Raw genomic sequence first — 18,949 nt, forward strand, 5'->3', positions numbered from 1 at the left:
AACTTTTAGGTACGTTATTTTTCTTTTAAGTTTCCTTCAGGTTTTCTTTTAAACATGTCTCTGGGTTTTAAAACTTGTTTTTATTATTATAACAGTATGTATACCCTTCTCTCCCAGACGCTTATCACCAATATCTGGGGTATTTTCTCTCCACTTCTTACACAGGTCAGGTTCTGGGTTCTTTTTCTTTTTTGGCTCCTGGTGTCTCCACTCAAAGAGACTCTGCACTGTGCCCAATGCACAGGAGGTCTATCCTTTGATAAATCCATGGTAATACTTCAAACTGGAAAGAAGCGTAAAGCCCAGTACACAGGGGACAATAAAATAGAGTAAACAAAATAAACTTCTGCAAATGAATGACACACCAAAATAACACTATAACAGAAAGATGAACTGTACTGGTCACAAGAAAATAGGATTGGAGCAGGAAGGGTTAAGATGATCTAATAATTAAGAAACATTCTTAACCCAATTTCCTGAATCATAATGCTCACAAACTCCTCTAGCCCCACCTCCCTCCCTGACACCTTCTCAAGGTGGATGGTGCTGCTGAGGTCACATGTCCTGAGATGGAGTGTTGCAGCGCTATGGTGGTGGCTGACTAAAACAAAAGTACCTTTTAATTCATGCCTTGATAGGGCAGGCTCCTCTCCTGACTCCATCCAGGTTCACTAGAATCCCTTGGGATCTCGGCTGGCTCTTGGTAAACTATGCTAGGTAAGATCTCTCTCTCTGGATTCTGGTCACTGCAGTGCTGGAGCTGTCATAACCGCGAAGCCACAGTCTCAGAGTAATACAAGCTCCTTTTTGGAGGAGCGGGAATTTAGCAGGGGCTCTCTGATCTGTGCTGTCTCTCTCCCAGCTTCCACCTTTAAACCCTTTTTATTTGTCAGGCTGCCCCTTTCCCTGTAAACTTGCTGTTGCGGACTGTGCACCAGGACTGGTGGACGGACTGTCCAGATCACCCCATGAAAAAGCTCTCAAACTAGGCCCAGCCAGGGCTCTTGTTTCTTTTGTTCTTAGTCCTGACTCCAAGCATGCTGAGCATGGGGTCCAAGGGCACTGGTAGCCATTTTAGCTGTAGCCCTTTTTGGTAGGGCCCCCTTGAGGTTGAGATTGGAGTTTCATGAGCTGGGATAAAAATAAATATTTAAGTTTGTGTGACAGGAATTTTTTAGTTTACAGTAGAAACAAATGTGCATGAGGAGGTCTTTCACCAAATCTTCGATTGGAAGCCAAACATTCTGGCCACTCAGCTACCAAATTTAGCCCTTTGACAGAACCTCTTCCACAATTTACCCAGCTCTGTGCATCTCCCTGTTGAGCACCAAATACAGTATTGATTTGATAAACAGATGTTCCAGGTGTTTGTTCCTTAGTCATAGTTCGTGACCCACCAGTTTGATAGTCCAGGTGAAGCTCATTAGCCATCATTATGCTGGGGGGTGGTCTCCTGTTTGGGTTCCAATATCTCAATGAAAAGTTGGTCCAATGAACTTCTCTGTTCATCCAGCCAACCGCCGACAACTCAGGTGGTGGCAGAATGAATGCCACATTTTGTTTACGGTAGTTGTAGTATTATTTATTAGTGAATTGCAGTAGTGGTAAAATGCCTTGGCTGAGATCAGGGCCTTACTGTGCTAGGCACTGGACATGTTGTTATGGCAGGTGCCCCCAGGTGGTGCTGTTACAGGTGTCCAAGTTCTTTTTGTTTAAGATGTAAACAAGCTTTTAGTCTTGGGGAGACATTCAGCATTTTGGTTATGCAGGGTTTTGTGTAAAGGCAGCTTTGGGAGAGAAGGAGCTGCGGGAGCAGCAGAAGAGTTACAGGGACACTTAGAGTGTACCCAGACTCCTTGTCACTGATTTCTCCTCTGATCTGCAAGGCCCTGGACACTTACTACCACTCAGTGGAGGGGCAAGACTGAAGTCAGAATTGGACACTGGTATCAGATACACATAGACAGTCTCTTCCCTGAAGATCTTACAGTCTAAATTAAATGGCAAAACACTTCATTAATACAGTTAAGGTTGCCCGGTGATAGCTCATGCCCTTCCAGAATGTCACGTTCAGCAAAAATCAAATTTTTGAAAATAAGGAAATACAGAGTAAGGTAAATGTTCACACATCCTTAACTCTTTCCCCCCACCCCCCACCATCAGAGCTGGCAATACTGACAATGCATTTATGGTGTTAAGTGCAGCTGTATTGAGTGATGGATGAATAAATTGGAGCAGCTTGGGAGAGCTGGGGTTGTCATATGAGGGGGTTTGGGTCTGAGTCACCTTGTGTGTTATCAAAGGAAAGAGATGTATCTGTACCTTGAGGTTCCACTCTGGCATCATTTCAGTACAGAACTGAGTAGGTTATGTCAGTAGCAGGGCACTGGGATCTTCTTTCATGGGTATTGTCAGTAGAGAGGTGGGGAATGTGTGTCCAGTCTGTAGATGGGTAGGGGAAGGTATAGCGTTAGGGTGTATCCTGTGTGCAAGTGTGAAGGGTTGTAAAAGGATATGAAGTGGTTAAACTTTACAAGTGTGGTATTCTGTCAGGACAGTGTTTGAGTGTAAGGCAAGTGCAGGTAGAGTCTCTGCATCATGATGAAAAGGCAGAATGCAAGTATGTGTGTTATGGACATATTGGGCCATCGCTCAGAAGTTTAAGTTTGGCTGAACTCAGCCTTCTGGAGGGGCGCAAGCTATCACCAGGCAGCCTTAACTCTGCGTTATCTAAATTACTTACCACTTGATTTACTAGTTTTTTAAACAGAGAAATGTTTGGTAGGAGTTAGTCATCATTTAGACAGTTGTGGTTGTCACCTAGATTTGAAGCTGCTATGTTACTGTGGTTAGGAAATAATCAAAAGACCTAGCTTTTATATAGTGCTTTTCCTCAGTAGCTCTCAAAGGTCTTTACTTCATTTATCCCCATTTTCACAGATGGAAAATAGAGGCACAGAAAGATGAAATGACTAAGCCAAGCTCGCTCAGTGTCAGCGGCAGAGCTAGGAATAGTCCCAGTCCAGTGGTCTTTCCACAAGGCCACAGTGCTCCTCTGCCTCCTGTACATTTTGTTACAGTGGAAAGAGGATAATGGTCATACTTTGACATGTTTGCAATATGCTGCTAACAGGGCCAGTGAGAGAAATATCATCCCTGGTCCATGTCCCAAAACCTTAAAAGTGTTGTTATATGGCTGTTACATAACTTCAAGCATGTGAGAGAAGAATGTTGTGTCTCTCACCTTCTCACCTTCTCCACACTCTGCAGAACCATTCCCTGCAACATGTAGCCCCTGCACCAATATTCCCAGCTCCCCTTCTCCTTCCCATCCCATTGAGCCATTGGTTGACACTGTAGAAGCCATTAGCGTGTAAGAAGATTCTCCTTGCTGTCTCCTGCCCTATGCTGCTGCATGCACATATCACAGGCAGCAGCTTACTGGAGGGCTGCATGCTGCCTTGGTTAAATCGTCCAAGCTGCACATAGAGCTGGGCCCCTCACTCCCACTACCCAGCTCCAGTTGGGATTCCTGACCCTGCTTCATCTAGGCTAGCTAGGTTTCCCCAGCCAGGTCCCAGGTCCACCCGGTCCACCCAATCCACCCATCCTCCAAACTGGGACACTCCCTCACACACTGTGGCCATCTTCCCCCCTACCTCCACACAGGGGCAATGTGTATCTTAACTATTCCTTGTCTGGATTTCGGATGTTAAATTTGTTCCCTTCATTCCCATCCCAGCTCCCAGGGAGGGGCAGGGAGAGGAGCTCAGATCCCCCAAGAGGAGCAGGATCCCCTAGCTCCCAGAACATACAGTGGCAGGGAGAGGGGCTCAGAGCCCTGCAAAGGGGTAGGGTTCTCCTAGATCTCAGCACACCCACATAAGAGGAGAATGCAGGGCTGACAGGACCCCCACCCCTAAACCCCCATCTTCTTCTGCTACCACTCACATTGTATCTTGAGCTATAGATTATGAATACAAATTTCCAGTTATCACTTTAAGGATAGACAGGTTCTTGTCCCAAGATCAGGCCCAGTATTAAAATTATTATATAGTTGGGAACCCCGATGTGCACAGGTGTGACACTCACAGTATAGGAACTCTTTTTTATATTTACAAATAAATATTAATACATTTAGCAAAGTCGCACTCACTCTAACTCAGTAAGGTAGATAGAGATAATACAGACGGTATGTCTGAACATCCCTACTCACACCATCCTTGCAGAACAACCTGAAATGTTAGCCATTATCTTCCTCATCATGGTCGCCTTCCTCATCTTCACCAGTGGCCATCATTCTGGCCCCTCTTAAGGGCTACATCTCTCTCTCTCTTCCACTTCAGTTTGTTGCCACGGCACTCTTGCAGGCAGATGTTCCATCCAAAACCTTCCAGAAGCTGGTGTTAGTTCATGTTCGGTGGTTGGCTGATGTCATTATGGACAAAAGTCCCCCCTACACTCTACTTCCAGTTTCCCAAAATGTATGAGTTACCTGAGTTTATCTGTGCCAGAGGTCATAGGCCGCAAGCCCCATGCTAACTGCTGAAGCCAGTGTCTTACAGGATACGAGTTTGTAGGTTCCTTGCTCTACTGATGAATATAATAAAGCAGAATATAAAGCAAAGCAGTGAATATAATAGAGGTAAGCTGACCAACTGGGCTACAACATTCTCCAACCTCTCCTACTTCTCCGCTCCCACTCCCCCTAATCCGTACCCCCCTCTCTTACCTGAGCCCACCAAAGCCTCTCTCCCCCCCACTCGTTCCCATGTGTCCACCTCCCCATAATACCACCTTCATTTGCTGCAGATCCAAATCCCCCTTCCAGTATTGCTACCTGCTCTTGCACCCTTAATCACTCCTCTCCCCCATGAGCAGTCACGTGTCATTTGTTTTCTTTTCAACAGTAGTGTCAGCCCCTTCTGAATATTCTGCTCTGCTCAGGTGACATTTCTCCAAAATAACCAGTGAAACCTCAACAGAGGCAGATTTTTCCCAAATGTTTAAATTTCATTCTGAGATTTCTGCCTAGGGGGGGTTTCAGACTTCAGCCTTACAGGCTCAGGCCGTGGCTCCCAGTCAGCAGGTCCCACTCGCCGACCCACAGCTGGTCTCCATCATGTGGGCTGAGCAGGGCTGCTGACCATGGGGCTGGTGGGCAAGGCCGGGCAGGGAGTGCTCGTGAGTGTCATGTCGCAGGGGTCTGCCCCACTCCCCAGTGCAGCTCTGGATCCGAACACTGCTGCCCAGGACATGTGGGGCCCCACCCACCACCCTGGGCCTGAGCCTGAGCCACCTGCAACCGGTGCAGAGGCTGAGTCAGTCTCGGACAGTGTGGGTGAGTAGCACAGGGGGCTCGGCTGGACCCCACCAGGCAAGTGGGTCCTGAGGGAGCCTGGCCTGGGCAGGCCCCGATCCCACTCTGACCTGGCTGATCACACCATCCCTGAGGAGTTGGAGCGATCCCCGCCCCGGGACCAGACCTTAGAAATGCCACCCCTCTAAACCCTGGCTCACATGAAGTGGGTATGGAGGGAAGTCAAACACCCCAGATCCTGGCACACACACAAGGGAAGAATGTGGGGCTGACAGGCACCCCTCCCCCTATTCTCTCCAAGCACCCTTCACTCACCCCTGTGTGTCCTTCCCTCTCACCTGAGTCCTCCAGCCCCCTCACCTCCCCTGCCACCCGTCCCCATTGATCCCACTCCCCTCAATGCAGTCCCAAATCCCTCTCACACTTATTCCCCCCTTCTCCACCCTTAAAATGCCCCTCCCTGCCAGCAAGCATTCATGTAATTTTTTTTTACATAAATACTTTGATTACATTTCCTCAAAGTAACACTCTCCCCAGACACACCTTTTAGCAATCTGCAATCTACCTTTTCCAAATGTCTCCCCAAATGGGGGGTCAAACTGACTTGGGATCAGGATTAATGGACGACTGACTCTTCCTTTTAGCTATCCAGCTACTAACTATCCTGTTAACTATTCTGTCCACACATGATCAGTTTAATCCATTTAAAGTATCATTTGGAAGGGGAGGCTTCTGATACTGTAACATAGGCCTGGTCTACACTACGACTTTAATTCCGATTTATCAGCTTTAATTCGAATTTACCCTGCAACCGTCCACACAACGACGCTATTTATTTCGATGTAAAGGGCCCTTTAAATCGATTTCTGTACTCCACCCCGACGAGCGGAGTAGTGCCAAAATTGATTTTAACATTTCGAATTAGGGATAGTGTGGCCGCAATTCGATGGTATTGGCCTCCGGGAGCTATCCCACAGTGCATCATTGTGACCGCTCTGGACAGCAATCTAAACTCGGATGCACTGGCCAGGTAGATAGGAAAAGCCCCGCGAACATTTGAATTTCATTTCCTATTTGCCCAGCATGGAGAGCACAGGTGACCACAGATAGCTCATCAGCACAGGTAACCATGCAGGCTGATAATCGAAAAAGAGCACCAGCATGGACTGTACGGGAGGTACTGGATCTGATCGCTGTATGGGGAGAGGATTCAGTGCTAGTAGAACTTCGTTCTAAAAGACGAAATGCCAAAACTTTTGAAAAAATCTCCAAGGGCATGATGGAGAGAGGCCACAATAGGGACTCAGATCAGTGCCGCGTGAAAGTCAAGGAGCTCAGACAAGCCTATCAAAAAACAAAGGAGGCAAACGGTCGCTCCGGGTCAGAGCCGCGGACATGCTGCTTCTACGCCGAGCTGCATGCAATTCTAGGGGGGGCTGCCACCACTACCCCACCTGTGATCGTGGATTCCGGGTCGGGGATAGTCTCATCAGTTACACCTGAGGATTCTGCCGATGGGGGAGAGGAGGAGGAGGAGGAGGATGAGCTTGCAGAGAGCACACAGCACTCCGTTCTCCCCAACAGCCAGGATCTTTTTCTCACCCTGACTGAAGTACCCTCCCAACCCTCCCAAGCCAGTACCCAAGACCCTGACCCCATGGAAGGGACCTCAGGTGAGTTTACCTTTTAAAATATAAAACTTGTTTTAAAAGCAAACGGTTTTTAATGATTACTTTGCCCTGAGGATGCATTCGCGGTCAGTTCAGCTACTGGAAAAGTCTGTTAACGTGTCTGGGGATGGAGCGGAAATCCTCCAGGGACATCTCCATGAAGCTCTCCTGGAGGTACTCCAAAAGCCTTGCCAGAAGGTTTCTGGGCAGTGCATCCTTATTCCGTCCTCCATGGTAGGACACTTGACCACGCCATGCTTGCAGCAAGTAATCTGGTATCATTGCCTGACAAAGCCTGGCAGCGTATGGTCCCGGTGTTTGCTGGCATTCAAGCAACATCCGTTCTTTATCTTGTTGTGTAATCCTCAGGAGAGTGATATCACTCATGGTAACCTGGTTGAAATACGGGAACTTAATTAAGGGGACAGAGGTGGCCGTTCCTACTGGGCTGTTTGCCTGTGGCGGAAAATAAATCCTTCCCTGCAGTTAGCCAAGCGCAGATGGGAAATTGGCCCTGAGCTTTTCGCGTTTGGCTAGCAGGGATCTTCCCTGTTACCAGCCACGCGGTGGGGGAAGGGGTACAGCGATCATCCCAGAGAATTCATGGCGGGAGGGGGGGGTGGGGTGGTTAGTTTGTTTTCTGCTGCTGAATGTTAACAGAAAAACCGCAGCACTCTACAGGCTATGCTTGGTATGTGGGAAAAGAGGGCGCAGAAGCTGTAAGACAATGGCTTACCATGGCCGCATGCAAGCCAAATTCTGTTGCCCAGACCTGTGATCTCTAGCAGCAAAGCCACAGGCACTCAGCATTAAGAGGCAAAATGCGACCTTGCACAGAAATCACATGTGCTATGTAATGTGAATAGTGTTGGTCACCGTGAAAGAGTATAAGCATTGTTCTGCAAAATGTAGCTTTTTAAACAATTCTCTCTTTTTTCCCCTCCCTACAGCAGCTGCAAATTCCTCAAGCCTCCCTCCCGAAGGCTATCACAGATAAGGCGTCGTAAGAAGAGAACGCGAGACGAGATGCTATCTGAAATTATGGAATCCAGCCGCAGTGACAGAGCTCATCTGAATGAGTGGAAGGAAACGGTTTCAAAGTATAGGAAAGAAGCCAGTGAACATGAGGAGAGGAGGGACCAACGTGAGGAGAGGAAAGACACTCGAGATGAGAGGTGGCGGCAGGAAGATCAGAGGAGGCAGGATGCAATGCTGCGGCTGCTGCGTGAGCAAACAGACATGCTCCGGCGTCTGGTGGAGCTTCAGGAACGGCTGCAGGAAAACAGACTGCCGCTACAGCCCCTGTTCCACCCTCCCCCCTCCCCATGTTCCGTATCCTCCTCACCCAGATGTGTAAGAACGCGGGGGGGGGGGGGGGGGGGGGGGGGGAGGCTCCGTACACCTTCCCATTCCACCCCAGTAGACAGCCCAAGCAAAAGGCTGTCATTTTTTTAACCTTTTTTTAGTGGCCTTTTCCTTCCCACCGATCCTCCTCCCAAATCCCACCCGGGTTCCCTCCCTCTTTTTCTAATCTATTAATAAAGAATAAATGATTTTTAAATGATAGTGACTTTATTTGGTTTGAAAGAAAGCTGGGGGAAGGGGGAGGGTGGGTTCCTTTCTCAGGTGTCCCTCCTCCCCCGGCTCTTAGTCTTAAATCTTGTGGGGTTCTTCTCTTCTGCTTCAACTTGGATGCCCTTTTCTCTTCACCCCTCCCCAAATTAGGGTTTATCCCCTCAGATTCCCACATCCACCTTTGGGGTTTTTTCTCCCCCTGTTCAACCCAATCTTGGAATCTCTCCTCCCATTCCAGTCTCCTCTTTTCCTGCCTTGAAAATACCTTCAGGTCTCTACAAATCCCTACAGACTCTGGGGGCTCCCAAAGGTATGGGGGGGTCTCTCCCTTTTACAAATTCAGGGGCTTTTTTCTCTCCCAAATATCAGGGTTCCCATCCTGTGACATTCTACACTATGGGGGAGTGTCCTGGAACCCCCATATTCATCATTTGTATATAATTGTGATATTGCATACAAAGCATGCCAACCCAGAATAGAGAGTAAAGGGGGCACAGTGGTCCCACAGTCACAGATTGCACCCCGGGGGTCCTGTCACACCTCCCCATTGGGCAGAGTAACAGTAGTTTAAAGCAAATGGGGTGATGAAGGAGACTGTGCAGATGACAGCTCTGGTGGAAGGGGTTTCTTGAAGTATGTGCAAGATTTAGCAGGTGGGTGTGGGATCACACTTGTGTGTGCAGGGGGCTCATTGTGAGGCCTCAAAGGAGGACAAAGACAGCCATACTTGCGGGTGATCCTTGAAGTTCACATGGTCATAACCAGCCTGCTGCCATGGTTACCCACTCAGCTGGCTGGCAGCTCCATCAGGAGCCCAGGCTCTGCAGGGGGCTTACAGAAACTAGCAGAACTTCTGCTTTTATAGACTCTGGAACAGGCCCTGCCAACAGGGTCACACAGTTGCCCTCCTTTAAGGGGCTCTTCCTTCCCCAAACCCTGGGGAACCCCCTGCCATAGGGATCTTCTTCTCTTTGTCTCCCCCACTTTGGTCCCTGGTCTCAGAGGAAGGTGGGTGTGATGCTGCCAGTGCTGGGCCTCGCAGTTGCCTCCCCTCCCCAGGCCTGAGGCTCAGAGCTGGGGGCAAAGACAGGAGACGTCTGTGTCCTGCAAGGGAGCAGCAGAGCTAGTGCCGGGGGCGCGGAGTGGCAGGATCTGAATTCTGGTTGGTCATTGGACAGGGTGAGGGGGCGGTGCTTAGGAAGGGAGTCTTCCCCAAACCTTATTCCTCATTGGTCAGTGGCAGACATTTGAAGTGTCTAGGCCATTGTCACTTTTGATTGGTGAAGGCCAAAGGGCAAGGGGTGGAGTTTAGACAGGAAGTCCCACCCACTGCTGGTTTCTCATTGGACAAGAGGTGGGACTTGGGACAGAGTCTGTCGCAGGTTTTCTGACTCATTCTTGATGCTGATTGGTTAGGCACACCAGCTGTGATGAACCCCATTCACTCACTGACCCCCCTTCTCTGCCTTTCTCTCTCCTGCAGCTTGCGGAAGGCCTCTACATGGAAGTTCGGTGTCACATCCACCGGCTGTGAGGATCTCGCCGCTGTTCTCAGAACCAGCCAGAGCCTGACAGAGGTGGACCTGTATTCTAATGATCTGGGCAATGCCGGAGTGCAGCTGCTGTGTGAGGGACTGAAACACCCAAACTGCAAACTGCAGAAACTATAGTAAGTAACGACCGGCTCCCTTCAGTCTGTGCCTGGTAACACTGATGTTGTGAGTTAAACTCAGGGTACCAGGAAGGATCAAAACATCCTACAGGGCACATAGTGGGCTCAGGCTACAGTCACTGTTGAGCAGGGACAGCAGCTAGGCAGCTGCCCTAACGGGGCAGCTAAAGATCCCCCTGACTCAGGGTAATCCTCGGGTGGTAGAAAACAGGTACAGCGAATTCTGTATCACCCATTCCCTGCATCGCCCTGCCTCTATGTAGGGGGTGTGGAGGAGCATAGAGCTGTATGTCCAGGGCAGAGTGCATGGTGCTCCACCTATCCTCGGCCGGCACAGCATCTGGGGCAACTTAGGGCAGCCCTGAGGTCCCTCTGTGTTAAACAGGAGGCCATTTTGTCCCCCACCTGGCCCAGGATCAGGGGAGTGCAAAGGTGGCTTATAACCAGTTTCTTCAGTCTCGTCAGTGCTGAGTGTGAAGTTGGTGCAGCTAAGGACAGAATCCAGTAGTTTTTAGCAAATCCCAGATGCAGCATGTTTTGATGTTACAGACACAATTATTTGAAGACCAAAAAAACCCAACAACCCAGTACTGCCAGCATTAAGACATAAAAATAATCAGTTAAACCCCCGAAAATCATGAGACTTAAAAAAATATCTAACTGTGGTGGGTTTTTTTAGTCTACCTTTTGACTTTTAAACTCCGCTCTACTCCTTTGCCGATGTGTGTGAGATGATGATATTTTGAAAAATCAATCTTTAATGTATACAAAAATTCATGCCTCTCTCTGCTTGCTCAGATGGAGACTGCATTTAATTTCTCCTCATCCACTATGTAGAGGAACTTTTATCCCCTTTCCAATCACCGTCTTGACTTTCTTCCCTCCAAATTTGTTTCCTTGGATAAAAGAAAGGCTGGATTGTAAATAGTTCAAGGACCATTGACCTCACACTCACACATACAACTTACACTACTTGTTAGGGTTGATGAGTTATAGATATATGTATTAAAGAACTTGAAACGTATTCATATAAAGAAAAAAGCCAGGGGTGCAGAACCTATGGCTCATGGACCGGATCCAGCCCCTTGCTCATTTTCATTTGGCCCTTGGGCCACACACATTCCACTCGCCTGCCGAGGGGGGGACGACACACCGAGGTTCAGGGCTTCCCCCCGCAGTGGGGCAAGCCAGCGTTCACAGCTCCAGCCCCATGGGGAGCACCGAGGCGCAGGGCTTCCTGCCCGCAGGACTGGAGCTGCAAGCGCTGGCTCATCCCACTGTGTATGTGTGTGGGGGACAACCCTGAATCTCAGCACCCCACCCGGGGCTGGAGCTGTGAGCACTGGCTCATCCCGCTGCAGGGGGAAGCCCCGAGCCTCCGTGCCCCCTCGGGTAGGTGAGTTGAAGGTGTGTGGCCCACCATTAATGTTTTCAGTGGGTCAATGGCCCCGACACAAAAATGGTTCCCCAGCCCTGGTATAAGTGATAAAGTCACAGTAAATATACTATGGGATTGTTTCAGCCTTTTCCAAGAAGCAGCACTTCCCTGATCCCCCAACTACCACATCTCTGCCAGAGACCAGACAGCGCTCCACCCCGCAAATACTCCCCCTCTTCCTCCAGACCCCCCCTTCTATCTGCTCCTTTCTGTCCCCCACATCGCCCTGCAGCTCATTTTCCTGCACCCCTCAATCTGCCTCCTTCACCCCCCATTGCCCTGCTCCCCCTCACTTGCTCCATCTACTTTTAGCACTGTCCTTGGAGCTCCTTACAGTCCCTGTGCCCTGTCTAGCCCCCAGACAAGAGTGGCAGCCATTTTGCCTGTGGGCGTCTCATTGTAAACAGTAGGAGGTGACAGCCAACTTTATCCAAGGGCAGCCTCACTTCCACAAGCAGATGGACTGTAGGGAAATGGCAGCCATATTGCTGGCTTCAGCCTCATTGGCAGTAATAGGAGATGGTGGCCATTTTGAATAAGAGAAAATTTGCAAGTTTTCCCTTTTCATCATGTTTTAAGGTTGGTTTGGGGAACTGTCAGTATTGCAAACTCTAGTGATTTTAGCACAACTCTTTCATGTGGTCCAGTCGCTTGAGGGGGACAGAATCATACTAGATAAGGTGGGTTACACTAGCACATCCCTTTCCTTAGAACAGGACTGTCAAGCTGTCTCGGGGGGACTTAGGAGCGTGGACAGCTCCCAAGAGACACGTCACTTACCAAGGTCAATTTGCATCCTTGATCTCACACCAAAGACACTGGCATCCAATCCTATAGTAAGCTAGTGAGAGATTCATTACTAAGGGTATATCTACACAGGAATGTAAGCCCAGGCTCAAGCCTAACTGCACTTGTGTCCACACATCAATTGTGTTAATCTAGGACACACACTGTCAGTGAGCCTGCAGGGTTTTCAATAGAGAATGATCAGAAGAAGCTTTTTGCAAAGAGAGCTGCTTCCTGGTCCCAAGAGCACAGCCAGATTTTGGTGCACACTGCCTAGGTGCCCTTGCACAAACAGCCCAAGGGAAGGCAGAGTTCCCGGCTCACCCCAGCTGGGGGAGGATAACCCCTAACACCCTGGCTGTTCCCCCTCCCTACAGGGCAGCTGCTTGGACCTCACTCCACTCTCTGGCCCCCCTGCACTCCCTGGGCTGTGTGTGCAGGGTGCCTGGACATCATTCACTGTCAGGGCAGTGAGTGCAAGACAGCCCGAAAGCCTTCCCGTAGCCTCCTGCGGTGGTAACTCTGTCTCTGGCTCCTCCTCACTGCTGTGCAGAGCTTGCCTGAAAAACGGAGCAATGCTGACAGGTGGGAGGCTGCTGCCATCATAGGCGTTGGTTCCATGGGTGCTCCGGGACTCAAAAAATAGGTCAGCACCCACCAGCCATAGCGGTTCCGGGCCCTGGGCTGGCTACTGATTGATCACTTGCCAAGGTGGGCCCCATTGGACGGGGATGGGGAAGCATCCACTGGGAGAAATAAAGTCAGTGCCTCTAGCTGCCAGGATATTGGGGGTCATCCCTCCCCCAGCCATGCTGAGCTTAGAGTCCTGCTGCTCCTTCCCCCTTTGCAAGGCAGCCTTAGGTTCCGCTCTCTGTCCCTTTCTCATGGGCTTCCCCTGCCCTCCCTGGGGCTGTGGGTGCAGAGGTGTCCAGGCAGCGTGCACTGTGAGAGCAGTGAGTGGGAACCAGCCCCAAAACTTCCCAACAGACTCCCAGGGATGGATGGATAAGGAATTGGTTAATGGGGAGAATGCAGCGGGTTGTATTGAAGGGTGAACTGTCAGGTTGGAGGGAGGTTACCAGTGGAGTTCCCCAAGGTTCGGTTTTGGGACCCATTTTATTTAATCTATTTATAACTGACCTCGGAACCGATTGCAGGAGTAGGCTGGTAAAGTTTGCGGATGATACGAAGGTGGGAGGCGTTGTAAATTCGGAAGAGGATAGGGATATCCTGCAGGGAGACTTGAATGAGCTAGTGAATTGGAGTGTCAGAAATAGGATGAAATTTAATAGTGAAAAGTGTAAGGTGATGCATTTGGGGATGACCAATAACAATTTTAGTTACAAGATGGGGACGCATTGGTTAGAAGTAACGGAAGAGGAGAAGGACCTAGGGGTCCTTGTAGACCGCAGGATGACTATGAGTCGACAGTGTGACGTGGCGGTGAAAAAAGCCAATGCTGTCTTGGGATGCATTAGGCGAGGTATATCTAGTAGGGATAAGGAGGTCCTGCTTCCGTTGTACAAGGCGCTGGTGAGACCTCATTTGGAGTACTGTGTGCAGTTCTGGTCTCCCATGTTTAAAAAAGATGAACTTAAACTGGAACGGGTGCAGAGAAGGGCCACTAGGATGATCAGAGGAATGGAAAACCTGTCGTATGAAAGGAGACTAGAGGAGCTTGGGTTGTTTAGTCTGACAAAGCGAAGGCTGAGGGGGGACATGATTGCTATCTTTAAATATATTAGAGGGATTAATACAAGGGAGGGAGATGAATTATTCCAGCTTAGTACTAACGTGGATACGAGAACGAATGGATATAAACTGGCCATGGGGAAGTTCAGGCTTGAAATTAGACGAAGGTTTCTGACCGTCAGAGGGGTGAAATATTGGAACGGCCTTCCGAGGGAAACGGTGGGGGCGAGGGATTTGTCTGGCTTTAAGATTAAGTTAGATAAGTTTATGGAGGGAATGGTTTAATGGTAAAACATAGTTGTCAAGGAAAACCAAGCAATGGTAGGTAAATAGCATAATGGCTAAAAGGGGTCAGGATGGAGACTCTTGCCTATATGCTCGGGGTCTTACTGATCGCCATATTTGGGGTCGGGAAGGAATTTTCCTCCAGGGCAGATTGGCTGAGCCTCTGGAGGTTTTTCGCCTTCCTCCGCAGCATGGGGCAGGGATCTCTAGCAGGAGGGTCTCTGCCGATTGAGGTCACTAATAACAGGATTGGGGACTTCAGCAGCAGAGTCCAGGGAAGGGGCGGGGACGGTTTTATGGCCTGCAGCGTGCAGGGGGTCAGACCAGATGATCATAATGGTCCCTTCTGACCTTAAAGTCTATGAATCTATTATCCCTGCCTCCTGGGCTGTGGTGGGATGGTGGAGCACACTGCACCCCAAGCCCTGGGGATACACTTCATTGCTCTGCAGCTGGCAGTAGCCCAGCTGGGGTGGGGTGTGTGTTTTTCCTCTGAAACCTAAATTTTATGTCAAACTTCAAAACAAAAGTAAATAAAAAACCAACCATACAAAAACACCTTCATTTAACGGCCCACTTTAAAAATTAAGAATTGCAAAGTTTCATTAGAATAGTTTGATAACCCTGGAGACTGATGTCCTAATTATCCTCAGAACAGGAGCACATGGGCATTTTCCTGCCAGTGTGACTCAGCCTAGAGGTGGAGAGCCCAGTTCTCAGATTGGATGGCAGTTCAGTATCTTCATAAGCTGCAGTCGTTCTACTGAGACAGCCACCAAAGGAGCTAATGATGCAGTTTCTGTACTCGTGTGCTCCTTACGGGCACCTGAATCCCATCAATAGCACCATCACCGTTAGGAAATTGGGTGGGCAGTAAGTAGAGTGCAGTACATTCGTGGGGCTGGAGTGTTGACACTGGAGGGGAGTGGGCACTAGGCACTATGGGATTGGGTTACTTTGACTGGGGTCTGTGCACTGCAGTGTGGGTGCCAGAGTCCTAGGTTCAAGCACAGGTCAGAAAATTCGTAACCTAGGGTTAAACTGCAGAGTAGATGCTCAAGCTCAGCGTTTCCAGACACAGGTCAGGTGACTCCAGTCCCACTAACCCTAGGCTTACATTCCTGTGTAGACATACCCCCAGAAAAAGAAATGAGAGTTATAAACAGGTTAAGGCAGGTAAAGATACATGTACAGGTGAGTTACATTCTATAATTTCAAAAGGTAGCAGAGATGGAGGTCATCAAACCACAGAACAGGAAACCAGATGGATCACGTTACAATTCAGCACAAATGGAGCAGAACTTTAGAAGATGTACATAGCAGGAGTGAGGCACGTGTGGGAGTGGACCACACTTACTAGTGGTAACTAAAATGAGAATAAAAATAAGAATTCAAACAGTCAAAAGATGAAGAATTTGTCCTTGTCTCCATATTTATAGCTTCTGCTCACAGAAACCAAGTGGTCATGATGGCCCATACATGGGTTCTTTCTTCATGGCGGGAAAAGAGGAGACTGATCTTTGATCTCACGCACAGTGACCATTTGCTTTCAATGCACAGGGATTAACACCTTTCTGTCAATTGGGCCGGATTTCCAATTAGGCACAGTAGGCACATGCCTCGTGGCGCTGTCATTCTAGGGGCACCTAAAAATTCAAGGTTTGCCACTCCCAGCAGGGGAGGCTGAGGGGGAGATGGCCCCACGCAGCTTGGCTGAAGCACTTCTGCCAACCCGGAAGGCAAATCAGCCCCCTGTGGCAGGGGAAGAGCTCAGCAGACCAACACAGGGGGCAGTGCCAGGCAAGTGGGTCTTGAGGGAGCCCGGCCTGGGTAGGCCCCGCTCCTGTTCCTGCTCCAGCCTGGCTGATCGCTGTTCCCGAGGGGCCAGAGCGATCCCCGACCGGCCCTGGCCGTGCTGCCAGCTCAGCCCGGCAGATAGTCACCTCCCAGCAGGGCTGGTGAGTGTGGCTGGGGGGAAGGCCACAGGAGAGTGGGTCTCTGAGGGGGCTTATGGGGAAGGGGCATTGAGGGAGCTGGGGGGGTGCTGAGCAGTGGGAGGCTTGTTGGGGGTGCTGGGCACTGGGGGTGTTGTGGGAGGTGAGGGAGGTCTGTGTGTCAGTAAGTGCTCAATAGTCAGTATGCAGGTGGAAATCTGTAGGAGGCACTGGGCAATTGTGGTGGTGGGGTTGTGCAGGGGGCGCTGGGCAGTGGGGAGGGGGTGTGCAGGGTGCTGTACAGTTGTGGCGGGGGGGGCTGTAGAGAGGGTATCTGGGGGGGGGCGCTGAAGATGCTGTGCCTAGGGGCGCGTAAGGTGTAAATCTGGCCCTGTCTATTAGTGTTCTTAATTTGCATTACTGACAGCTTCTTTCTTGTTTGATGAGTTACTTCCTTACAGAGGCATATACACTGCAAATGCTTGTTATTACATTAGAACAGAGCATGCTACATCCCACCAGATTTTCATGAAGTTTAGTATTTAAATACATTCTTATATGTTTAACATCTCCTTTGAACGATACTAAAATACCAGTCAGCTGGTCTGACTTCCAGCTATGAGTTTGTCAGTTCTTAGCTGATGCCTACGGTCTTGACCAGAGCTGGTCCTTGGTTTATCAGCTCACAGGCACCATACCTGCTGCCTCCCTGTTTCAGGCTTCCCGCGAACATTTGATTCGCGGGAAGCAGGGGAGGGGGAGGAGCAGGGGGCGGAGTGTTCAGGGGAGGGGGCGGAGTTGGGACGGGGTTAGGGGCGGGGAAGGGGAGGAGTTGGGGCGGGGGCGGGGCCCCGTGGAGCGTCCTCCTTTTTTAAAATTAAAATATGCTAACCCTACCACAAGAGCTGCTAAAAACTCTCCCCCTTCAAGGGCTGTGTTACTGAAGCCTGTGGGGAGGGGGCGTGAGGATCCCCTGCAGCAATGAGAGCTGAGATCACTCTGCTTCCATGGAGAGATTCTGTGAGCTGGATTTTGCAGCCCCTGCTCCCTGTGAGCACTGAGTACCCCACAGAGATCAATGGGACTGTCCGTGTCAGTAAGTGCTCCCCGCCCTGAGCAAGGGCTGCACAATCCAGCCCTTTACATGCAGAAAGAACATTACTGTCCCTGCCCAGAGCTCACAGTGTCAGTGGGGTGTATGTTGGGGGGGGGAGGTGGACTGCACCAGTGCTTCTCCTTCCCTCCCCCAAGGGAAAGGCACCTGCTGGCAGTGAGCTCAGCAGGCAGGGGAGTGACATTGACACAGATTCTGTGGGTGCAGCGCATGGTGTTTCAGGGTGGGCTCAGGTGTTGTGTCTGCAGAGAGAGTTAACACGTCCTTTTCCTTCCCTGTTTTCCCCACAGCTTGGGCTATCAGAGTGTAACTGAAGAAACACTGGCAGAGCTGGATGCTGTGAAAGACACAAAACCTGATCTGGTCATACAGATATGGAACCACTGAACCAGTGAGGCTCTGACCTGGCTGCCCTGCCACTAGCTGAGGGAGCAGCTGGGCAGTGGGAGAACACCTGCCCCTGTTAAAATTAAACTGAACAAGGAGCAATGGTCTCAAGTTGCAGTGGGGGAGGTCCAGGTTGGATATCAGGAAAAACTATTTCACTAGGAGGGTGGTGAAACACTGGAATGCGTTACCTAGGGAGGTGGTGGAGTCTCCTTCCTTGGAGATTTTTAAGGCCCGGCTTGACAAAGCCCTGGCTGGGATGATTTAGCTGGGAATTGGTCCTGCTTTGAGCAGGGGGTTGGACTAGATGACCTCTTGAGGTCCCTTCCAACCCTGATATTCTATGATTCTATGATTCTAAACTCTGCCAGCCCCAGGGACTCTAGCAGCACATGTCAACATAGATGGCAGAGGGCTGAGTAAAGATTGTCTGGGCCAACCCTCCTGGCATGAAGGCAGGAGGCTTAGGAGTAGGAGCTGGGTTTGCTTTATTCTCACTGTGCAATGGGGTAGTTGTTTTTGGGGAGGAGGGGGGAGGGCAGGAAGGAGAAAGGGGATCAGGACCTAGGGGAGGGAGAGATGTGGGATTATGAAATGGAGGGGTTTGGTAACCTCATTTTTTAGCCTCTCAGTGGAGAGGGGAGACTCAAGAACCATCCCTAGATCTGAAGGGGAACTGTCCTGCTACAGTGGTTCATACTATTACGTGTATATTTACAAGGGGTTTGTAATTTTACACAACTCCACAGCTATTAAGTCGGCATTTTCTGTATCCATCTCCAAGAGCGGTTTATCCTCGATGTGTGTTTGTGTCAGTTTTCCTGGAGTTCAATAAAGATCATGTATCAAGAAATAATGCTGCACTTTTAGAATTTGTGCTAATACCCCCAAATTTTCCCATTCTCCAGAGATGGGGGGAGGGGCGGGTAGTCCTCATGGATGTTTGACAGAGATTTTGTCATGGTCCCAGTTTCTTATCCATTCCAGTCAACACATTCAGACTCTTGTGCTTGCAAAATGACAGTTTGGCTGGGAAAAGAGGGAGGGGGTTGTTTTTTCCCCATTCTCTGGGTGCT

The 18,949-nt window shown here is 49.8% G+C and overlaps 1 protein-coding gene across 4 annotated transcripts in view; it reads left to right on the forward strand.

The window, feature by feature from the left end:
* Window positions 1-18,738, forward strand: part of LOC101941460 (NACHT, LRR and PYD domains-containing protein 3-like) — a 235,641-nt gene extending 216,903 nt beyond the window's left edge. For 3 of the 4 annotated variants that reach the window (XM_065591885.1, XM_065591884.1, XM_065591888.1), the window contains 2 exons: window positions 10,049-10,234; window positions 17,777-18,738. In XM_065591885.1, the coding sequence (XP_065447957.1) occupies window positions 10,049-10,234; window positions 17,777-17,873 (283 nt within the window). In that variant the 3' untranslated portion in view covers window positions 17,874-18,738. The remainder of the gene's footprint in view (window positions 1-10,048; window positions 10,235-17,776) is intronic. The other variant, XM_065591887.1, reaches the window with a different exon arrangement.
* The last annotated feature ends 211 nt before the right edge of the window (window positions 18,739-18,949 follow it).

This window comes from Chrysemys picta, chromosome 4, assembly GCF_011386835.1.
Source record: "Chrysemys picta bellii isolate R12L10 chromosome 4, ASM1138683v2, whole genome shotgun sequence".
In the NCBI taxonomy this organism is placed as follows: Eukaryota; Metazoa; Chordata; order Testudines; family Emydidae; genus Chrysemys; species Chrysemys picta.